The 23136-nt window shown below is 36.4% G+C and overlaps 6 protein-coding genes across 12 annotated transcripts; 4 read left to right on the top strand and 2 right to left on the bottom strand.

Moving 5' to 3' along the window:
• Positions 1 to 62: 62 nt before the first annotated feature.
• LOC109594199 (26S proteasome non-ATPase regulatory subunit 7) lies at positions 63 to 1216 on the bottom strand. Its single transcript, XM_020009400.2, has 2 exons — positions 994 to 1216; positions 63 to 930 (listed from the first exon to the last, which is right to left on the bottom strand). Exons 1-2 carry the CDS (start codon positions 1169 to 1171, stop codon positions 131 to 133), a joined length of 978 nt encoding a protein of 325 aa, XP_019864959.1. The 5' UTR covers positions 1172 to 1216; the 3' UTR covers positions 63 to 130.
• A 71-nt stretch (positions 1217 to 1287) lies between these two features.
• LOC109594151 (nucleolar protein 10) lies at positions 1288 to 4023 on the top strand. The gene is made up of 7 exons (XM_049966268.1): positions 1288 to 1559; positions 1626 to 1886; positions 1949 to 2301; positions 2360 to 2588; positions 2659 to 3339; positions 3402 to 3664; positions 3719 to 4023. The coding sequence occupies exons 1-7, from the start codon at positions 1494 to 1496 to the stop codon at positions 3942 to 3944; spliced, it is 2079 nt and encodes a 692-aa protein (XP_049822225.1). The 5' UTR covers positions 1288 to 1493; the 3' UTR covers positions 3945 to 4023.
• A 93-nt stretch (positions 4024 to 4116) lies between these two features.
• Positions 4117 to 6353, top strand: LOC126265241 (uncharacterized). Of its 2 annotated transcripts, none has more exons than XM_049965869.1 (5): positions 4117 to 4256; positions 4546 to 5031; positions 5106 to 5281; positions 5339 to 5735; positions 5798 to 6353. In XM_049965869.1, the coding sequence occupies exons 1-5, from the start codon at positions 4188 to 4190 to the stop codon at positions 6041 to 6043; spliced, it is 1374 nt and encodes a 457-aa protein (XP_049821826.1). In that variant the 5' UTR covers positions 4117 to 4187; the 3' UTR covers positions 6044 to 6353. The 2 variants fall into 2 exon arrangements, with proteins under 2 accessions (XP_049821826.1, XP_049821827.1); XM_049965870.1 differs by lacking the exon at positions 4117 to 4256 and adding an exon at positions 4295 to 4378.
• A 164-nt stretch (positions 6354 to 6517) lies between these two features.
• On the top strand, positions 6518 to 19427 carry LOC109594152 (adenylate kinase isoenzyme 5). 2 transcript variants are annotated; one of them, XM_049965868.1, is made up of 11 exons: positions 6518 to 7290; positions 14144 to 14311; positions 14381 to 14491; positions 15519 to 15661; positions 15716 to 15898; positions 16766 to 16915; positions 17139 to 17367; positions 17430 to 17644; positions 17974 to 18138; positions 18199 to 18602; positions 18651 to 19427. In XM_049965868.1, the coding sequence occupies exons 2-10, from the start codon at positions 14251 to 14253 to the stop codon at positions 18583 to 18585; spliced, it is 1644 nt and encodes a 547-aa protein (XP_049821825.1). In that variant the 5' UTR covers positions 6518 to 7290; positions 14144 to 14250; the 3' UTR covers positions 18586 to 18602; positions 18651 to 19427. The 2 variants fall into 2 exon arrangements, with proteins under 2 accessions (XP_049821825.1, XP_049821824.1); XM_049965867.1 differs by lacking the exon at positions 6518 to 7290 and adding an exon at positions 12231 to 12539.
• Positions 8542 to 10000, bottom strand: LOC109594166 (heparin sulfate O-sulfotransferase). The gene is made up of 4 exons (XM_020009358.2): positions 9753 to 10000; positions 9384 to 9699; positions 9186 to 9321; positions 8542 to 9132 (listed from the first exon to the last, which is right to left on the bottom strand). The coding sequence occupies exons 1-4, from the start codon at positions 9868 to 9870 to the stop codon at positions 8674 to 8676; spliced, it is 1029 nt and encodes a 342-aa protein (XP_019864917.2). The 5' UTR covers positions 9871 to 10000; the 3' UTR covers positions 8542 to 8673.
• Positions 19428 to 19682: 255 nt separating the features above from the next.
• On the top strand, positions 19683 to 23121 carry LOC109594210 (adenylate kinase isoenzyme 1). Of its 5 annotated transcripts, none has more exons than XM_020009415.2 (4): positions 19683 to 19838; positions 22332 to 22460; positions 22518 to 22889; positions 22949 to 23121. In XM_020009415.2, the coding sequence occupies exons 1-4, from the start codon at positions 19830 to 19832 to the stop codon at positions 23015 to 23017; spliced, it is 579 nt and encodes a 192-aa protein (XP_019864974.1). In that variant the 5' UTR covers positions 19683 to 19829; the 3' UTR covers positions 23018 to 23121. The 5 variants fall into 5 exon arrangements, with proteins under 5 accessions (XP_019864974.1, XP_049821997.1, XP_019864972.1 ...); XM_049966040.1 differs by lacking the exon at positions 19683 to 19838 and adding an exon at positions 20245 to 20322; XM_020009413.1 differs by lacking the exon at positions 19683 to 19838 and adding an exon at positions 20701 to 20847.
• The last annotated feature ends 15 nt before the right edge of the window (positions 23122 to 23136 follow it).

Raw genomic sequence — 23136 nt, 5'->3', positions numbered from 1 at the left:
GAATGTGATATTTATATTTGAAAATGATCAAAAATAGAGATCGTTTTAAAATTAAAACAAAATTTTCATAGAAAATTTATTAACATTAAACACAAGATATTCTAAATATACATTTAAATAAATTTATAAATTATTTTTTCTTCTCATCCTTTTTCGCATCTTTATCCTTCTCTTTCTCTTTATCCTTATCTGATTTGTTATCTTTGTCTTTCTTATTACTATCTTCCTTTTTGCCCTCCTCTGCATCTCTATTTGTCAACTTGTTGTTAATCAAGTTATGTAGGGCAACAATAGACCTGACCATGGCCGCCAAATAAACGACCAACATTTGGTCGTTGTTTTTAACGTAAAAGGCTTTATTAAAGTTCTCTTGATTAATGTCTGGTAACAAATTGAAAATGTCTTGTAATTGATAGATAATTTGATGATTGATAGGCAGTTTCTCTTCACTAACTTGTATTAAGTAATCCCTGATGTCTCTCAATTGTGAATGTAGTCCTTTCAATCCCAACAACTGATTGGTAATCCTTTGTGACAGAGTGCCAACCGTTGTGTCCTTGATGTCCCTCAATAAGTGCTCCACACCAACCTCCTCAGCTTCTTCGGCCCCGATCTCGCTCGGGACGTGTTCAAACGTTTTAGAAGTTGGACTGCCGTCGTCGTGTACCTCCTCCACAGCCTGATAGGCCTCAGTTGGGAGACCGAGATCCTTAGGTTTGGCATCAATAATTACTAATACCGAGTTGGGGCAGTATCTGCGAATCAGTTCGTTGATTGCGATATCGTTCTGGTGGAGTTTGGGACCGGTGTGGTACCAGCCTACTACTCGTTCCCGTGCGTTCACCTTTTTGAACATACCATACATGTTTTCCAGATAATCATGATCCAAGAACCACACGGATTTATCCTTGTCATCCTCGTCGAAAGGCACTGCAACAACAAAGGAAATTGTTATTGGTTATTGTTATTTTGAGGGGCCGACAATTTTGTAACCTGCAAAACTGTTGGAGACGTCGAGTACACCTTTGGCTCGCCAGCAACCCAACAAGACGCCAACCACACGCTTTTGGTTGCCAATTTTGCCCATGCGATTGAAGTGATCAACCACACTTAGCAAAACCAAGGGGTGAACCACCACCACATTCGTTGTTGACACCTCTTGACTCGGCATTTTTTCTATTCAAACTGCTGCTGTTTTGACAAATGGCGGAGGATGACAACTTAAATTTTGAACCAACTGCGCAAGCGCTCTGTGTTCAAAAGAAAAATATAGATTAAGAATTTAATAAATTAAATCATCTTCGCTTCACTTTCGACGTAATATTTTCATGCTATAAAAAATCTGGTAAAATTTTATGTGCATTTTACTAATATTGTATTTATTAAATGCACATTAATACATATTTTACATTTGTCTATGGGTGCTTGAGTGAACATAACCTCAAACGTCAATAACATAACCTCTCAATTCGATCAAAACAACACATGTCACGATGCAAGTATCGGACCCAAATAACGTAAAAATATACAATTTAAGTGCCGGGAAATCTCTGCCAGAAGTATGTATTAATGAAACACTATCTGAATGATTCGTCTACATCATATGGCACTGTATTGTTTTCCAGTGGCTGTCGGAGAAGAAACGGCGAGCGTTGATCAAGAAAAATGTGGATGTACGACGCCGTATCGAGTTGATTCAGGATTTCGATATGCCTGGCCTCAGTACATCGATCAGAGTATCGAAAGATGGTCGATATGTGGTGGCAACAGGGATCTACAAGCCCCGAGTGAAATGTTTTGATGTTGATCAACTGTCGTTGAAATTTGAACGGTGTTTCGATTCGGAGGCAGTTACATTTGAAATTCTCAGCGACGATTACAGTAAAGTAATTCTTGTCCCATTCATTTATCACAGCAGCAAAATGTTAAAAATGGATTTTTGTTACAGTTAGTCTTTTTACAATGTGATAGATATATTGAATTTCACGCGGCTCATGGAAGATATTACAGATTGAGGATACCGAAGTTCGGTCGTGATATGAAGTATCATTATCCATCTTGTGATTTATTTGTGGTGGGGGCTTCCTCAGATATTTACAGATTGAATTTAGAAAGAGGACAATTTATGACTCCCTACAGCAGCACCACAGCTTCAGCCATAAACAAATGTGATATAAATCCAGTGCATCATTTGTTGGTTTGTGGTACACAAGAAGGTAGAGTTGAAGCTTGGGATCCAAGAATGAAGGAGATGGTTGCATCTCTAGACTGTGCCTTCAGTTGTGTCAATGAAAATAAGGAGTATGTATTTATAATGTAACTGTTTATTGAATGTGTATTCATTTTTGTTCTATTTTAGATTGGAAGGTTTTCCTTCAGTTACTGCTGTCAAGTTTAATGGTGCGATGAATTTGGCTGTGGGTACTGCTACTGGACAAATTTTGTTGTATGACATCAGATCCAATAAACCATCCTTTGTAAAAGACCATATGTATGGACTGCCAATAAAACATGTAGAATTTCACCACCAACAAGATTTAATTTATTCCTTGGACAGTTCCATCTTGAAAATCTGGGATAAAAATGATGTAAATGGCAGCATTTAATTAATTATACACACACACATTTGTAAACTAACCATTGTATTTTTCTGTGCAGGGAAAGCTATACACGTCAATAGAAGCATCAACAGAATTCAATGACTTGTGCGTGGTGCCAAATTCCGGACTGTTTTTCTTGGCGAACGAAAATACAAAAATGCAAACGTACTATGTACCAAGCCTCGGTCCAGCGCCGAAATGGGCCAGTTTCTTGGATTCCCTGACCGAGGAATTGGAAGAATCAAACGCGGAAATCGTCTACGACGACTACAAGTTCGTCACGAAACAAGAACTGGCCGATCTTGGTCTGGAACATCTTGTCGGTACTCAGATGCTTAGGGCGTACATGCATGGTTATTTCATGGACGTCAGATTGTACAAGAAGGCGAAGTCGGTGGCGAATCCGTTCGAATTCGAGGAGTATCGTAAGAAGAAGATCCGAGAGACCATCGAGAAAGACCGGGAACACAGAGTACAAGTCAATAAGCTTCCAAAGGTTAATAAAGATTTGGCTTTGAAGCTCATTAATGATCAGAGCAACGCAAAGAAAAAGGCTGAAGCTACAAGTTTGTTGAACGACGACAGATTTAAGAAGTTGTTCGAGAATCCCGACTTCGAAGTGGACAAGAACGCTGATGAATACAGGTTGTTGAATCCCGTTTTGTCCAGATTGGATAAGAATAAGAAGAAAGAATTGAAAAAGAAGCTGGCTGCGTCGCAAGAATTCGAACCAATGGAGGTAAGAAATATTAACCACACGCTAAAAATCAAGTGATTTTTACTTGTCTATTTGTGTCTTAGGAGGAACTGGAAGGCAAAAACAGTTCTGAAGAGTCTTCTTCAGAAGAAGAGTCAGAAGAAGAGAGTAGTGATGATGAACACACTTGGACCAATGAAGTTAAGAAACAACACAAACTGATTCAAAGGGAGCACAGAATGAAAGAAAGACTTGAAGCTGCGCGAGAAGAGGAAAACGATGCACAACTTAAACAACCAAAGATGTTCGAAATACGACAAGGCGAAGAATTCAAGGGAATCAACAGTCTTAAAAAGAAAATGAACAAGTATAAGATTTATAATTTATTCTTCATTCAATAATTAATATGCGATAATTTTAGGGCTAGTTTAGGGGACAGGTTACAGCAAAGTGATGATTCCACAGTTAAGATGTTGGGTTCCGTGGGGAACCGGGAAATGACGTTCTCAACGAGGAAAAAACGTGACAGACAAATGGACGAACGTAATAAAAAGCACAGGGAAGAACGTAAACGCGTGATTCGACCTACAATAGGTATAAAATCGAGGACGAAACCCTCGTCGTCCTTCCGAGGTAGAAGAAAATAATATATTCTCCTTAGTTGGTTGTTGATTTGTCGTGTATTTTTTTAAACAAATATTACAATAAAATGTTACAATTACTGAGGCTGTTTGTTTACTTGAATCGATTGGCAACGCCAATTAAAGGTTATCGGACTTTTATTATTCTTGTTTTTATTGTTGATAAATCTTTCAGTTAAAAGTGGTCGGTTTAAATGTAAGTATGACATGCACAACGCACAAGTTTAGAATGTGGTATATTCGTCCATTATGTTTCATTTATGGTTTTGGAATTTAGGGAACGAGAATTATTATGAGGAAAAAATGGACGAAGATTCTGTAAGTTTGTTTTTATTTTTTATAAAAACATGTTATTTTAACGTTAGTCGTTATGATCAATTTTCGTTCGTGTTTATTTTGATTGTGTTGTTAAAATGAATGGAAATCATGTCGCAAAATTGGTATGCTCAGTTTATTAATTGTAACTACGTAATTTGACGATTCTGATATTGGAAAAGACCGATTTTCTGAAGCAATCAAGTTTATATACCGACTGATTCTAAAAATTTGTCAACACTGCAAAGAGGTAAAAGTGTAAGTTTCATATAAAGACTAAAAAATGTTTCAGGACATAGAACCGATGATAAATATGGTGCTTCCCGAAAGTTCAACCCACCATTTAAGCATCACAAACGTCCTCGACTACTGCAAAAGTAAAATCATCAACCCGTATTTAAGGTTGCTAAGCTTAATGGGTCTACGTCCGTTGATCTATGAACAACACGAACCTGGTTGTTGCACGGATGTGGCAAACTTCCTCTACACTTCGCTCGTAGTTTTACTCATGATTTGCGGATATGTGATTCAATATATGGCTTGTTTCAGACGTGACAGAGGCTTTTGTCAGGTTAGACAACAACATCAGCAACAGCAGTATGGAGAATTATTGGACGCAAGGGCCGTCAATGTTACGTACGTTTACGAGAAGACTTGTGATGGTTCGGTTCTTTTTACGTTCATTACTCCAAGTGTTTTGCATCTGTTTGGGTACATACATGCGGTTATGGTTTTTCGTGGTTCCGACGACGATCAGCTACCGATACTAATGGAGAGGGTAATTATCGTCATTGTCATGTTAGTTTTCAATGACTAGTTTATGGATGGGATGTGGTTTGATTGTTGTTTTAGGTGTTCATTTCTTCGGCCAATTTACCGAACGGGTTTTTAAGCCAGAAAAAGCTGGTCAGGACGTTGTGGTGGTTCGTGTCTGTCAGTCTGATATGGATGCTTTTATCCATGGTTTCTGTAAACAGTATGATGATTGCTGCCGATGACATCGTCACCTTCAAATGGCTACAAGATTGGTATTGTTTATAAATTGAAATTATGACGGAAATAATGGATGTATAAATGTTTTCCAGCCCTCCGTACGTGGGAACGATAATGAAAGTAATGTTGATAGTGTGCACGTTATGGCATGACATCGTCCAAGCGAGCGTCATCTCCAACTACTGCCTCCAAGCCCACCTGCTGACTTGTAACCTGCACTTCCTGCGCCAAAAACTCCTTCAGTATCCCATACGACCGTTGGAATGGATGCGGGACATCGAAGACTTCAAGAAAATGCTGAGACACTTCAACCAGCAGATCGCGCCCAGCGTCTGTCTGTTCACCATCGTGAATCTGTCTTGTTCCATCGCGGGACTCTTGTGGTTGTTCAAGTTCGACCGCATCGACACCGAAACGTTGCCCGTTTTTGGAACGAGCGTCTCGAACGTCATTCTATGGATATTAATCTCCATTGTTCCCTTCGTGCAAGTAATAAAAATGCGGAATTTAATTGATGAGAAATAATGTAATTAATTGATTGATTGTTTCAGGCGGCGAGATTAACGAACGCATGCGAGATAATAAAAGCGGTCGGACAGGAAGCGAGGATTCGTCCGTTCGTTCATCAAGACACTCCTGCATTCGAACTTGATTCGGTGCTGATTTACGCGTCCAGTTTAAAAATCGACGCCCGCCTCTTTTACACACCCATACACGGGAAATATTTGTGTTTCCTTGTGACGGTTTCCGTCATCATGTTGCTGGTACTCGGACAGTTACACTACTATTTACTGTGAGATCCGATTGCGAATCAGAATGTATGAAATGGGAAAATAAAAGCAGGCGAGTTTTACAAAAAGTCTTTAATATAATCTAATATAATACACCTACGCAGGCCAAGTTAATATGTAGTAAAGATGAATTTGTATCTCGGTAAATAGCGGTAGATCTGTATTTGTAGAAATTCCATCGTGTCTACTAGAGGCAGTAGCAGTATAATAATGTATATTCAATATGAACAATCGAAATCGAAAATCAAGTGCTGAACTTATACAAATACGTCACTACTAATTGTAAATTAAAAAGGGTGCGCAGGACAAGTCGGTGGCATTGTATAGCATTGCATCACTAATGATTAGTGTCTTGGCTTCGTCATCTGCTTCAAACTGAACGACGAAACTCCCATGCCCAAGCCTGCCAAAAGAACGGCCGTAGAGGTCACGAACTTGTCGTTCTTCGGACGAGTCACAACAGGAGGTACATTCTGAAATAAGTTGCGTTATTATATTTCTTATTCACGGGATATTAACATGTTCATTAAAAAGAAAACTGCATTAATGCAGTATATAGCGATTCTATAATTATCACATGCATGACATTTACCGGTAAAATTAACTAAAAACCAGATAGTACTGTTTTCAAGGTAAAGGTTGCGGTAGTTTTAGAATGTAACTAACTGATTGGCAAGGTTTGCATGACTATTTTTAAACGCATTAAGTAACATGTGACAGTCAAATATAGATTTGATTACTGCAGATCTGAAAAATGTACATACATTATTCGATAATTCGTATCATTCGGTTCACCAGAGTTCAACACGTATTTTCCGATCAAGAAAAATTCCGGTCATTATTCGATTGCGTCAATTCTCACTGTTTGCACTCGCCATTTAAGTTGTTTTGCAAACATACGGACATCGAGCTCGATATAACCAGCACTATAAATAATATCAAATTATCCCGATCAATTTTAAACCGTTTCAGTGGGACAAATTGCGCGATAAGAAAACGACAAAAAGGAAATTTATACGTTGTTGTTTAGACTGGCGCCGATAAATCTATTTTTATCTTGCATTTGTCACGTTTTCATCAATCTTTGCTTATTATCAACTCCTGGGCCAAAAATATTAAAAATAGATTTTATTTTAAGGTAAAATATGTTTTTGACTGAACAAATTCAACGATAATAACGATAAATGATCGAATTAATGTAGTCATTTTAATTAAGTGCATGTGCTCCTGTGCTACACTAAATTGTTATCTATGTAAGTCAAGAATTTATGTGATTATCAACGGTAAATCAATCATATCATCATTAAAATGACAGGATGTACTTAAATACATATTTTAGGAAAACTATCTTCTTTATCTCTAATTCATACATTTATTTCGTTGCATAACTGTTCACATATTTAAAATTTAATATTAGTAAATAAATTTTAAAATTGAACAAACCAAATGTAGCAAAATTAATAAAAACACATCACAACAAATTAGTTTATATATTAAATCAATAGAAATTATTAATGCAGTCTGAATAATAAAAAATATACATGAAAATCAGATAAATTAAATGATATTTAATGTATTAATTGACTTTGATATGATAAAATGTAACACATTAAAATCGAATTTTCGATAACATTAACAACAGGACAATGAATTCTAATAATCTGTAATTAGGAGATGTGTCAATGAACAGAAATAATAACGTTGTCAAAAATGCAAAAAGTGCATGTAAAAAAATGTAAAAAATGTAATATACTTACTTGTGCGACTGTGAGTCTGAGGGCGAAAAGTTTGGCGGCTGATAATTTCATTCTCCGACTACGCCGAAAGCCTGCAACGACAACAATTCACTCTTTATAACTGACAGATACGTTAGATTTGATTTTCGATTGTTTTGGATGGACGTCCGGCCAGTGACTGACACCGGGGTGTTTCGGTTTGGATGCACCTAATACAAATATAGACGTTTACATAACCTATTCCGTCGTCCAGTCCAAAACTGCGTCACTACAAATTGTTTGTTTGCTTGTTTTCGATCAAGAGTGTGCCGTTTATCGAACGGACTTTAACTTGAGCGAATGTAAACAAAACAATATTGGCGGAATATGTGGGGAAAAATGCGCGAAAAGGAGAAACCTACCAGCACACCCGAACGCACTTGACGAAAAGGTGAGATGAAGAGCGAGATACCATGCACATGCGCGATACTCGTCAGAAGAAGAAGAATGCCAATTTTGTAGAAACGAAGTGTCCAAATATTCTGTGCCAATTATTCACAAACTAATGGGAATTTATCAAAATACTTGTCATTTTCGTATCGGATTTATAAACTGTCGGAATGTCAGTTCTACCTTTTATTATATTTAACATTTGTGTTTTTGTAATACACTTTGCGCCCTCTAGAACGAATATTTTGAAATGCAGGAGTCGACTCGGAATTAAATGATCAATTTCACTTTTCAAGAGCGAAAGGAATAGTGAGAGAATGAATAAATAATATACATATGTTGTTGTTTGTTTGGTCTTTTTATTCTAAGCAGTTAAACAAAATACGAGAGTATAATAAAAATAAATGGACGTAAAAGGTTTAAAAAAATAATATATCTAGTTAAGAAGTCGTCAATTAATACATAGTTGTATCAGAAATTTTTTGGTTTGATTTTTTCGTACATGAGGTTTTGAATCTTTTTCCTGCTCTGCTTCTTTATAAAGTGGAACTGTTCCAACGCGAACTCATATAATTCATTCTCCATTTGCCATACAGTACTTTCCTGTATTTTTTTGACCGTCAACTCCGACGGCTGCTCCTTTTGTATTGTCCGCCTTAGATGCGATTTATTGCTGTGTAAATAGTGGTAGGACGCTCCGATAAATATGCTTGGCAATGTGTGTTCGAGAATGTCGATGAAATCGTTCAGTTCTTCAGTAACACCTACCAATAAATAATTGTTGACCAGGTTTTTCTTGGCTTCGGTCAAAGCCCATTTATTGCCTGGTTTCCAGCAATTTGCGGAATGACCACAGAAAAAGGGAATCTGTAGCCACATTTGGTTCGGGTCGCAGTCCGGTAAACCTTTTGACACGCATTCATCGAAAGACTGAAAGAAAAATTAATCTCTGAAAAGGTTTTTAAACGTATGCATATAATTACCATAGTATTGCCATGTTTTCTTCTAACCAAATATGGTCTAAAATTATCTCCATATCTGACAAAATAATAATAAGAAATGAACCTGTCTAAAGGCTTTCTAAGAATGTTAATGTACAGTGGTTTTGGTGCACCAAACCTACAATACCAAACTGTTAGTGGTTTATTTCTTACTGATATTTTTCTATATAATAAACACACTTTGTAAAATCTACATAAGCAAAGTGGCCATGATACAATGCAGGCTTAATGGCATTCCAATTGGTAACATTCCTAACAAACTTGATTTGATTGTCCAGCGATAGGATATGGCTGTTGGCAGTTATGTTTACGTGCAGAACATGGTACTTGTTACTCTTACACAAATCATATGCCACACCCACGAAACTTGTAGATCCAGTTTTCGGCACCCTATTGTAAATTAACACCAAATCAGTCCATAATTCTGATGACAGGTTGTTGGTTCTTGAGTTAAGTACTGATTTTTGTTGGTCATGTCTTTGTTGTAAACTGTGCTCTGAAATCGTTTCAGTTGATAATACAGATTTATTAACAACTTAATTTATTTACCTAGAAGCAGCAGTTTATCCTGTAGAGTTGCATATTGTATTTCGAAATAAGTAATAATCAGACTTCCAACAATAATAATGACTAGTAAATAGACAAATTTTGGGGTGTGCATAATCATAATTCATATTTTTGTGTGTCGAACATTGACAATTTGTGCTTATTTATTTATATTAGTTAATTTCACATTATTTATTTAATTACGTATCAAAATTCTTTTGCTGAAATCACAAACCAAACACATTTGTTGATGTGTGTTAGGCAACACACTTCACCTTGTCATTTCACGAGATTTAATCCTGTACTTGTCCGATGTGACGATGTTAACAAATCTATTAGACAACCCGCATTACGCATTTTGGAAATATATTGGTGTACTTACAAAATAATTTGTGAAAATCTATTATTTTTGGAATAGTTAAAAAATTACCAAATTTATATTTAAAATAAAATGAACAACAACGAATTTTATTGAAAATTAAATAAAATGAAATAGAAAATAATTGTTTTCTCGTGAAGAAAGTAAAGTAGATAAATGAAGCCATTAAATAATAATAGCTTAGAAATAGGACAAGAAATCCACATGAATAATAAAAGTGAAAACGTCTTCGTTTCGTGCCCATATTCATAACTGGTTGACAAGTATTTTTTTTTTTCGTCGTTGAATCCTAAAATATTCATTTGATTAGATGTTTCATTTCAGCATTGATTCTCCTTATTAACCTTATTATCCAAGACGAGAATAATTTCAAGACGACATGATTATTTTGGTGGCCGTTAATTTCACAGAAACGGAATTTATAATGGATGTGTGTTAAATTATTCAGGTGCCCCACTTGGAATATGGAAACTAAGTGGTTGTTTTAAAATGAATTTTCAAACGTATCAAAACAAATAAATATTTAAAGTGAATGAAATGTATGGTTGCATATTGGTTCCAAATTTAACCTGACAAACACTAATTAAATTATGCGACTAATTGCTTCAATTCTAATTTTGTATATAATCTGTTCGAGTTTTTATGTACTCGAAAGGAACAGTTGTTTTTTATCAATAATTATCGAGAATCGATCCCCAGGTGTTTTATGTTATTTTATTATATGCAAATCTTGATGACTAGATGACGACCTTAAACTTACGATTCAAAAAGGAACGAACACTCGGAGTGTTACACGCTAATTATGAATACATGACGTGGATAATTACTGATACCGACTATTGTTTTTTGATGTAACCTACTTTGTACAATAAAAATTCCATTCGAAATACTATTTTCTTATTCGGATTAGATTTTACTTTTTATTTTGACCGACTTTTATTAAAGTACGTAACAAAATAAATAAATATTTGGAAAAAAAGAGAAAGAATTAGTGTCTTATCATCATCACCATCCTTAAAACGAGTAAAAATATGTTTATTTGTGGTAATTTAATCCAACAGATTTAATTTCAATAATTAATAAAAAAAAATAATAAAATTATTATAGAAAAAATTACTACAAAAATTATTGAAAATTTGTATATTATTAGAGAAGATGCTTAAATTATCATGATTTATGAGAATGATGAGTTTACACAAGGAGGAGTCATAATACAAAATTGGCGAATGCGCCAGTTTACTTTAAAATTGTTTTATCTAATTTAAAAATACATTTAGATTAAAACATTAATATAATTATTATAAAAATTGTTGAAAATTTGTATATTATTAGAGAAAATGCTTAAATTATTATGATTTATGAAAATGATGAGTTTACACAAGATACATATTAGGAGATTGGCGAATGCGCCGGTTTACTATAAAGTTGTTCTATGTAATTTAAAGCTAGACATTTTCTTATTCGGATTAGATTTGATTAAAATATATCTGAAAATAAATGTGTTAAGTATTTGGAGAATAGAAGAATTAGTGTTTTTCCATCATCACCATCCTTAAAACGAGTGTTAGTAAATATTTGTATTGTTCCCAAGTGAATAATTGAGAGCGCGCGTCACAATTAACCCAATCCCCCCGTTCTGATACTGAAACATTCATCTGTGTGGCGTAAAGAGTTTTTCTTGACCTCGAATAACAAGCCCAGAACAATTAGAGGTAATTAGCTGCCGCGGCGTAAGTGTAATGAAATGTTGTCGTCGTGTCCTGCGACTTTTGATGTCATAATTGGTGACCGGCGATCAATGATTGAACCGAACGGTCATCAATCATCATCTTTAATTTCGGTGTTCGGTGTTTGTTTGCAGTTTTTCGTTTCGTACGAACACGGAGAGGAGCGAGGAGCGAAGAGCGGGGGTGTCGGGACTGTAGGACTGTGTGCCGTTCCAGAAGGTTCCCCAACACGAACCGAGTCGTGAGTCGACGCAAAACCATGGAAACCGATGACCAGGCGAGCGTTTATTAATTATTCAAATTTCCCTCGATTTTCACGGTCCGCCGTCAACGGAGCCGCCGCCAGTTGTTGTCAGTTGTTGTTGAGCCGCGCACCGAACCACAATCGTGTAACCGGATCGTTTCGCGGACGGACGGTGAAGATGAGATGTAGGTAAGTGTAGGTGGAGTTCGCGGCACCACCACACCATATCGAATTGTTTTTGGGTTTGTTTCGTAAACCGCTTAATAAATTGAATCAAGGGGCGGATTGGGGGGCGAGATCAGCGAGATTCGGTCTCGATGCATAAGTCGCAAACTACGACGCGCCATCCGCGGCTTTGCTTGCATCCCTGCGATCTGAGAACGCTGCTCAATTACACCTAACTCGACTCGATCAGAATATGGGAATCTGTCTGGATACAGGTGGGTACTATCTGATGATACCTGATCTGATGATGTTGATGTTTGCCCCTCTGTCCAAACAATCATTTAATTTATACAAATTGTTTATTAAATTAATGTAAATAAATTAATAAAAATCGTGGGTGTCAGGATAGATTTAACAAGAGGTGGTATGTATAAAAATTGTTTAAAATTGCAATGATTTACGATGGATGAGTCCTTAAAAAATATAGTTTATTACTAATAACAAAACTTATTATGGAATTAAATATAAAAAAGTCTCATTAACAAAACTTTAACTATCACATTTGAGGAAAGTAGTTTAAATAAAAAAAATATTTACTCATTTTGTGTAATAAGTAACAAAATGACTTAAAATATATTTTCACATTTAATATCTTTTTTAATTTGGTTCTTAGATTGGTTTAGTGTCATAATTTAATCCAATCCAATCAAATTCAATAAATTTAAATAAGTATGCGTGAATAAAATTATTATAAAAATTATTGAAAATTTGTTTAATAATTTATTAGAGGAGATACTTAAATTATTATGATTTTTGAAAACGATGAGTTTACACAAGAAAGCATCATATTACGAAATTGGCGAATGCGCCGGTTTACTATAAAATTGTTTTATCCAATTTAAAGCTATATTTAGATATTTAACAATCTTCAATTAATATGTATGATTGTTTAATATTTTTAAATGAAAATTAATTAAATTATTTTTAATACGCATTATTTCATCGTTTAATTTTAAACTGGAAAATAGCGATAAAAAAGTAAAACACCCAATTAAGGTGCCACGGAAATTATAATTAACTGCATCTCAAAGTAAACATCGAATAAGAGAGCAAATAAATGTGCGAACGATGACTAAATAGTTGTGTGCGTGGGCGACAATCGAATCGATGTTTCCAATGTATATGTGTGTATGTTTTGTCCACCTTGACCGCACCTAAATCATGGACGTACACACACAATGACTGGACGAGGCTGTTTACTTTTGGACATCAAGGTTTGAACCGTCCGGTTCATGGTTAAAACTGGCCCACGATTTAATCATCCCTTTATTACAGTTTAATTAATTTTTCGTCTATTCATTTTACTTTCACATTTGCTACTGTTTCAGTTAAGTATAATTAGTTATTGAGTTAAATTGAATGTTGTTGAAAAATATTAAATTAAAACACGAATTTGAATTATTTTTAAATGATTGTGGTAAACTAAATAATTTACTTGATTTTGAGCACAATTAATATTGTACATAATAAATTACTGGAGAGAATGAAATCTTGTAATGTAGTCATTGTTTTAAATCATTTCTTTTAGAAAATTTATGGCGATAATGATCGGAAGGCAACAGATAAATGGTAATGAAAAATGTAATAGGTTGCGACATGCGATACAACATGTAATTATTTATGTTAAATTGATGTAATCAAATATCTGCCATTATTTTTTTTCGCTCTTTCGAATTTTATCATTTGTTATTATTGAAATGGATCATGTCTGGTCTTATCCGGAATTTAAGTGTATAAAAATGAATATGCTGTAAATTTTTTTCATCGATGAGAATCATTTGACGCAACGTCGTTATAAATTGTTTGTTTGGTCGAGCAGAACAAAGTGATGGTTCTCAAGCGTTCGAAGAAGGTGAGGAAAGCTGGGCCCAGAACTCGCCACGCAACAATCGCAACGCTGTCACGCCTCCCGCGGGCAAATTCCCGATGCACAACGGAACCAACGTCCAATTCGAGGCGCCAAAAGTGCCGGTCATCTTTGTACTCGGTAAAAACTATCCATTAACACGTACAGATCATAGATTTTGAGGTACACGTGTGTATGTGTGTTGTTCAGGTGGACCGGGAAGCGGCAAGGTAACCCACTGCGACAACCTGATGCAGGAGAAGAACGGCGTGACCCACATCAACATGACGGACTTGTTGCAGCAGTACGCCATTGGCAACGGTGAGTATCTATGGACAAGAACCGCGAGACCGCAGACCAAAGTCGAAATCAATGAAACTAAACCGTCCGAGGCGGCCGTAGATATTCCTAATTCATAAATTTAGTAATAATATTACCGCCGGTTGATCGATAAACTCGGGGTGAAATGATTGTTGTTGTTGTTGTCTTCCTAGATGGACACACGAGCCTAATCAATATCGGGGTTGAACGACAAGGTAACATTTTTTTGTGACCTGCGTTTTCTTACAATTAGTACGAATACGAGGTGTAAATCACTGTTTGCTGTTTTTTACCAATTACAATTAAATCGAGAAGGTAAGTTGGACGGTGGAGAACCGGGAGGTGCATGCACTCTTTTGCCGTTCCTTTACACCTCGTATACAGCATGGTTTTCGTTTTCGGCACCGTTTGATTGTTTTACACACGAGTTCAAGTTTTATTGATCGCTGATATCGGGAAAATTGATCTCGAACGAATGAATCATTTCTATTATGTTTGTTTCGGATTTTATGTTGATTAATGTTTGTCCTGGGCTGTTGGTTTTGTTGATTTGCGACCACATCGGATCGTAAATCAGATTCATTTTAAATTTGTCTTAACAAGGACCAGGAACAATTTCATGTTGTAAAGTGCAAATTCCGGTCAGCCACTTTGACGTAAATCAACTGCGGATTTTAAATGTTATTTGCATAATTACGTAACGCACCCCATGATTTGCATAATCGTGATCGAGCAATTATCGTTGTTACATGCAAAAAGTGAATAATTCAAAGGGAAATGAACGAAAAGTAAAATCTGAACCAACTTCACTATTAATAATAAGTAGAATATTGAATAGCTATAACACTGAAAGTGGCAGACGAAATTTATATTTTAAGAGTTTTCTCTTGTTTCTGATTTTTTTTAGTTTATGTTTAAAAAAGTTGTGAGCAAATGTCGTGTTTGGATCGCGTGCAGAAAATCGGCGTCTCAACGTACCAATGATGGTGATCAGAGCCGGAATCGGTAAACACGATGAATGTTTCAGACATGCCCGATTTCGGAATGCTGAGCAGCAAAACCGTCACCGAGGTGCTGATGCTGGAGATGAAGATGGCGCCCAACGCCAAGACTTATCTCGTCTCCGGCTATCCGAGGAACATGCGGGACGTCGTCGAATACTCAGAAAAGGTAAGCACCTCATCTCGTCATGAAGATGATCCCAATTCACTCCGGTTTGTTTAGATCCAAATGGTGAACGGCGTGATAATGATATCGTGGCGGCAAAAGGTGTTGGAAAGACAGATTGATTACGGTGCCAAATTAGGTCAGGTGGTTTTGTCTTTGGCGAGGATGGAGCTCAACAATTTTTACAAGAACGTCATTCCAGTAGCCGAGTACTTCGATCAAAGCAACATGCTCATTTCGGTGAGTCTCTTTACCATTTATGCCACTGATGATATCACCTTTAGTTTAGTTTACTTTTTTATCAAACAACTTTTTGATTAACAAAGGAATAAACGACAAAAGTTGAGAAGTTTCAAGAATGTTAGTAAACTTTGTTACCGACAAAAAGTTTTCACGTGCCTAAAATTTGAAACTCCAAATATATAATGCAAAGCGATGAAAAACATTTGTCCCCTTTCTCAACGTTTAAACGTAATTGAATAATTAAAGGACCGAACTGAAATTAACCGTTTTCGTCGAAACCAGAAAGTAGAGAATGTAGAATTGATTTCTGTGGAAGTGAATTAGAAAAAAATGTGACAGTTCTGTTGACTTTATTAATAAATAAAATGATGGAATCGATCGATTGGTTCAGTATACGTAATTTCTACATATTTTACAGTCGACTTAAACGCTTTATTATTAGAAATTAATTTATCGATGCACGTTACGACTAAACAATGTTTAATTTTAAATAGTCTCGTTCATAAAATCATTTTTCTCGGCACATTAATTTGCGTGTATCCACACACTTATAATCCACATGAGCATAGAAAGGCAGTCAGCTTAGCTTATTCGTTAAACGCAAGTAAAAAATATATATGTATATATTTAATATTAAAGCGTACAATAATTGTATGGATTTATTGATTAACGTTGTGTTGTGGCAGGTCCTTCACGGAATTATCGAGGGAAATAAGCCTGTAATTCCCAACTGTCTTAGATTTATTCATTTTTAATGGTTTCCAACGATTTTAATTATGCAAATTTATTAAAGTATATGAATATTTCAATGGTTATGGATTGATTAGAGCATTTCTAGAATTGTTAATTGTGTGCTTGCGACAGATAAACGGCGAGCGACCTCCTGCCGATGTATATAAGGACTTCAGGTCGTCCGTGTTCCGAATATTGGGGATGCAGGACAATCCTCCGGTGTTCACCGACGGCAAAACAGCTCCCGTACCTGAAGACGTCACAACCGAACTTCCAAAAATGGTGAGAACACGACCAGAACCGATCAATTATTCACCGGCCAAATTATATCCGATCCATAATTACAGTTTGTTTCTTCTATTACTTTTCCATGACACCCCGTTTAACTGAAATCCATTCTTGTTAATATTTCATCGCTTTTCGTGATATTACATTCATCCACATTAGTCATAACATACAATTATCTTCTACTGGAATTTTATGGCGAAATAAACGTCGATTTTAGGCAGCACTTCCTGCCGTGCAGCCCCCAAAGCCGGAACGACTGGTGATATCGCCGCCCCGTCCGAAAACGCAGGTCATATCGGTCAACCAGACTAACCAAGAGAACTACGTGTCCCCGCAAAAGGAACGGTATCCGCCCGTCTTGTGGGTGATAGGCGGACCGGGGAGCAACAAGGCCGCCCTTTGCGCCACCGCCTCCAAGGAAACCGGATGGACCCACATCAGTCTAGGTAAACACTAATCGTTGGTGGCCACTCATTCCGTTGGTGAACCGTGTCGTTTCGTTTGACAGGCAAATTGATGAGGGCGGCTGCCGAAACACCCGATCCGAGGAACGACTCTGACGTTAAGAAAATGAGGGAGTGCATAAGTAACGGGGAGATGGTACCTTTGGAAATCGTGATGAAGTACGTGGACACGAACATGGCGAACAACGTGGAAGCTGAGGGGATCATTCTGGACGGTTTTCCCAGAGACATGACCCAAGCCACGGAATTCGAGAACAAAGTTAGTCAGTCTAAAGACTATTAATTAGATTTTTAGGAACGAGCTGAATTATGAATGTGTGATGAAAAATTCAGGTGTATAGCTTTCATCGTGAGAAACATGTAATTTTCCGGTCGGAACCCTTGATGTTGGATTAAATATTTAATAGATAATTGCCAGTTTTTAGAAATGTGTAAGCTCTAATTATGTTCGGCCTACTTTTAAATATATACCCGACTTACTGGAAATTACCATGTTTCATACGTAGATAGATCGATACAACAGAAATAATTTTTTGCCTAATTCTGTGTCAAAAGTAAATGATTGAAATGAAACGTAAAATGTTGCAGTACAAGCAAAAGCCAACGATTATCCTGCTGGACTGTTCGAAGCTGCAATTCGGAAGAGGTCGACTGGACGACAGCGTCACAGCATTCCGAAGGCGATTGGAAATCTTCAGGCAAGCCTCTTTACCGATGCTGAAGGCCATGGACAACATAGGTCGCCTCACCATCGTACGTTCTCTGTTCTGACACAAAAAAGGAACAGATGTAACGTAACGTAATTTGTTTCAGGTGGACGGCGACACGGACACGGTGCCGGTTCAGGAGGACTTCAGGAGCGTGGTGCACCAGCACATCGACTACATGAAATCGAACTCGCAGCCGCCGACCGCGTTGGTGGGCAACGGACACGCGAACGGCCACATCCCCAACGGCTACCAGCAGAGACCGTCCGGCTCGGAGGACACCACGATCGAGGATCTGGAGGAGACCGAACCGATCGAGACGATCAGCAAACAAGTCGGCAACGGGATCGCGCACACCGTCACCAAAATGACGAACGGATTCGCGAACGGCGTCAAGAACGGACAGTTGGCGAACGGACATGCGGGCAACGGGTTGCCGCAGTACGAGAGGAACGGTTACCATGTCGTCAACTACATGGATGGCAACATGTAAAGGGACGACGGGTACGGGTACGGGTACGGGTACGGGTACGGGTACGGGTACGGGTACGGGTACAGTGATTCAGATATGTGATAATAAAATAAACTTTGTTTAGGTTTAGGTAGGTTACGAGTGCTCAATCATGATCAAGAGTGCCTTAGATTTGTTGTCGGTGCCCAAAAACATTTTCAGATTCAAATTCGGTATTTATATTAGAGTAAAACGACGTAAATCAGTTACTGCGCCTTTTTACTCTGACGACGATTTAGATTTTTGGGCAACGATTGGAGAAGATTCGTATTAACATTGGGTCCAACAGTATTTTAGAATAATCGTATTTTTATAGACACACCTTAGGTTAAACCATAGGTATATTCTAAAGACATTTGTTTTCGGTTGCGGCCGCTGGTCGGTCCAACCAATCTAATTTATAAGTGAATAAGTGGCAAATTATCAATTATATTAACATTAATGAGGCACTAAAATCACGACACCAACACTTCATTTATATATTTTAGTTGTTTGTATGTATTTTATTAACCGACTCGACCAAAAAATTGTTATTTGATCGGGTACATCGTTTCCCTAAACAGTATTCAATGTTTGCGGTCCAAATTTCGACTGAATTTATTTTTTATAGTGTACAAAACAAATGTTTTAATGAAAACGAATAAGAAAAATAAACGCGTAGGTACCTGGATTTACGATAAAGATACTTTTTTATATAAAAATTATAAAAGAAGGAATCAAAGTTAGGTTTTCAAATTTTATACAGCAATTAGTTTCAACAAACACGTTCGATTTATTATCGTTTATTATTCTAGGTAATGTGTTTAATAAAGCATTTATGATAATTTTTGTGTTTCATTTAGTTCAAGGAAAATGCGTAAATTTCTAATTAAAAATATGTTTCAACCAGATAATTATGCAATTTGACTTTGAACCATCACAACTCGAATGAGATAACTGATTAGAAACTCACAACATTGCTTTGAACTTTGTATTTTTAAGTGGAATCCCTTAAAATAACAGACAGTAATTAAATTAAATATTTAATTAAGTTCCTTTTTATAATTATCTTTTCATGGCAATACTTATTCTGAAGTGGTTTGTTTGTCGGTCCGTTGTCCTTGAAAGTTTCCTTCGACATCCATACTCCTCCCCTGTGTCCTGATCGATCGTCCTTTATCCTGCCCCATTTGTCCGCAACCAGTGACAAACGAAACAACGCAAACAACTACACAACTTCTCAAAAAATGGACGATGTAAGTCTATATTTATTTCCATTTTAATTTCATTCTGTTATAATACGCTGGCTTATATAATATATTTTCAAAAATTGGTCTTCATCCCTGAATACAAAACGGGTCGACTGATTTTTAAGGTTAAACACTGACCTACATCAATTTCGCACGTTGAGGAGCACAATTAACCGTTTTAGACACGTGTTGAATTTGGGATATAAATAAACATAAAGTGGTTTAACAATTATTTCTTGGATGATTTCGATTAAATAATACTCATGAATTAGATTTAGGTGCTATTTTTAATTAATAATTGGTTCAAGAACAACAATCGAGAGGTTTAGCAAGAGAAACGTTGAAATTCGCCCACGATTTTGGCCCGCGGATCCGAATCCTTTTATTTTTAGTTGTGGATTAAGCATCGACGGTGTTTTTTATTTTGATGGTTTTCTATGTCAAAATCAGCTTATTCGTTTTGATAATTTTGTTCTCTTTCAAGTTGCAGGTAAGAGAATTCCATGTCGCTTGAATAATTGAAATTATATTCGTCCTTGCTTTCGAGGGGTCGATCTATTATTTATTCAGCGACACCGACTCTCAGAAATGACACCGTGTGCGGGTAATTATCTTAAGAAATTATTCAGTGTCGATTGATTGACGTTTTTGGTGGCGCACTTACCGTTCAAGATGACTTGATGAATGTTGTAGTTATATAAGGAGAGGGTCAATGATCACGGAAGATAGACGGATAATCTCGCCGTGAAAAATTAAAAATTAATGCACATATTTACAAACAAGCCGGGCGATTTTTCAAAATTAACAATAACCTATTGACTCCGTTTATCCGCTTCTGCATTCGGATAAATATTGAATATGTTTGCACAAACAATATCAAATAATGTTATTTACTTCGGCGAGACTCACCGCCTTTTTCGGTGCGTCCAAATTCCTCAAACACTCTGGTGCCCAAATAGCCAACGTCAAGAACCCACATTTCGGACTGAAACCGAAGTACTACTTTAAAATATCGGTGAGAAACTTTCAGTTTATCTATTTTCAAATATCTATTAATAATTTAATAAATTCGCAATTAAGTACGTTCTGTTTTTATTAAACATTTATTTCGATACATATTTATACATAAAACATCATAATATACATAATTTGTTTAAAATAATTGTTTTACGTGTAATTATTTATTGTAATATATTAAAAAACAAATATTTCTAAAACAATTGTATAATAAATTGCTCCTGATTCAATTTTTAGTATCATTAATGAAATATCTTAAAAATGACCGTATTAATCAAAATGAATCAAGAGCCTTTTTTTAAAATTGTGCAAACAATATGAAAAGCTTAATAAATTTAAAAGTTATCCACAAAATTTATGTTAATTTATCATCATAAAAAGTTTATTGCATTGAAATGTAGGTATGAGTTTTAAAATAATACATATCGAATTTAAATAGGACTGGACCAAAGATTACAAAAATACGAGATAGAAACAATTTTTAAAATTTCAATTTAAAGGGCTGCACAATATTTTCTTCAGTATGAACTTTAGAAATAAAAATTATTTAGATTTTCTTCATTATTGGACGTGCTCCAATTGATCCTGAATTTTAACCATACATCCATTTTAGAAATACCTTGTATAATAAAAACGAATAAATAAAAAATTGTTCATATCAAAAATATGTATTGAAAAAAATGATGTTAAACAACACTCAAGGGGATAATAAACATTTCCAATTGTCACAATTGTCAAACATGTAAAATTCCAGTATAATTGGCAGGAAAAAACAACAAAGAAATAAATGAATAAAGAGCCCTGTTCAAGTAAAACTTGCTGCAAAACTCAGGTACGAATCCGCACTCAAAATCACAATCAAAAATTGATAATTAAATTGAGTAATTGGGTAAAATAATAGGAAATTAAATATCTGTCAACCACAAACAAAACACAACAATGACGCCAACCAATTAACCGTTTGAATGACACCACAATAATAAACAATAATGATGCTATTAATAAGTCGCAACTTCCTCCCGTCACACATACACATGATATTGTTTGAACACTGCGAATCCGTGTACGATCACGAGATTTATCGCCAGCTTTTCGAATACCTACTATCTCGATGTTTAAAAATAATTTCCACGGTTTTGGCAACGTTCTATTTCAATGTCGAACTGTTTAAACCGCAAAATTGTCAGTTCTACTTCTGTACTTTCATAGAGTGCGTCTCTCTGTTCTTCTTTCGACTAATTGGACCATTCTTCTTGTTCCGGCAATGGTGAGTGAGAGTTGACACATTTTGCTAAAGAAATATTATTTAAAATAAAATATTGATGCGTCTTACTGAGTGATTCTGTTACATAAGATCGTGAATTGTTCATGATTCACTTTTTGCTAATATTGATTAGTTATTTTGATGAAAAGATTAAGTATCTTAACTCGCAACAATTAGACTATAGATTAAATAATTGATAAATGTATTTTTTTGCGCAGGCACCGATTAATGTTCCAGTGATCTGGATCTTGGGTGGACCAGGATGCGGTAAAGGAACTCAGTGTGACAAGATCGTCGCCAAATACGGCTTCACCCACCTGTCGTCCGGCGATCTTCTCAGAAATGAAGTAAACCACCACCACCACACCCTTAAAGTGACATTTTTAAACTCTCCTCCTGTCTAGGTACAAAGTGGTTCAACCCGGGGCAAAGAACTGACAGCCATCATGGAACGAGGCGAATTGGTGCCACTGGAAGTGGTTCTCGAATTAATCAAGGAGGCGATGTTGAACGCTCTCGCCACCTCGAAGGGGTTCCTGATCGACGGCTATCCGAGGGAAAAGCAACAGGGGGTGCTGTTCGAACAGAACATCGCCCCGGCCACTCTGGTGCTCTTCTTCGATGCTCCGGATGAAGTACTGGTCGAGAGGCTGCTGGGCAGGGCCAAGACTTCCGGAAGGGTCGACGACAACGAAGAGACCATCAAAAAGAGGCTGAAAACCTTCCACGATCACAACGATCAAATTGTCGAGGCGTACACGGCCAAACTTAAAACAGTCAGTTCCGGCTAATTGTTGTACCTGTTTAATTATTAACCGGTTAATGTTTGTTACAGATTAACGCGCAAAGATCGCCGGACGAGATCTTTAAAGAAGTTGAAGGTTACATCGACGCCATTCTGTAATAGGTTAATTTGAAACCGTTGCGGCACATTTCCAAAGACATCGAGTCAATTGTTACTCACTCTATTTATGTAGATTGTTTTGTTGCAATAAACTTTCAATTGTTTGTTGTTTTATTACT

This window comes from Aethina tumida, chromosome 4 (genome assembly GCF_024364675.1).
Source record: "Aethina tumida isolate Nest 87 chromosome 4, icAetTumi1.1, whole genome shotgun sequence".
NCBI lineage: Eukaryota > Metazoa > Arthropoda > Insecta > Coleoptera > Nitidulidae > Aethina > Aethina tumida.
Note: the sequence above shows the minus strand (reverse complement) of the source record. Positions and strands in the feature narration are given on the sequence as shown.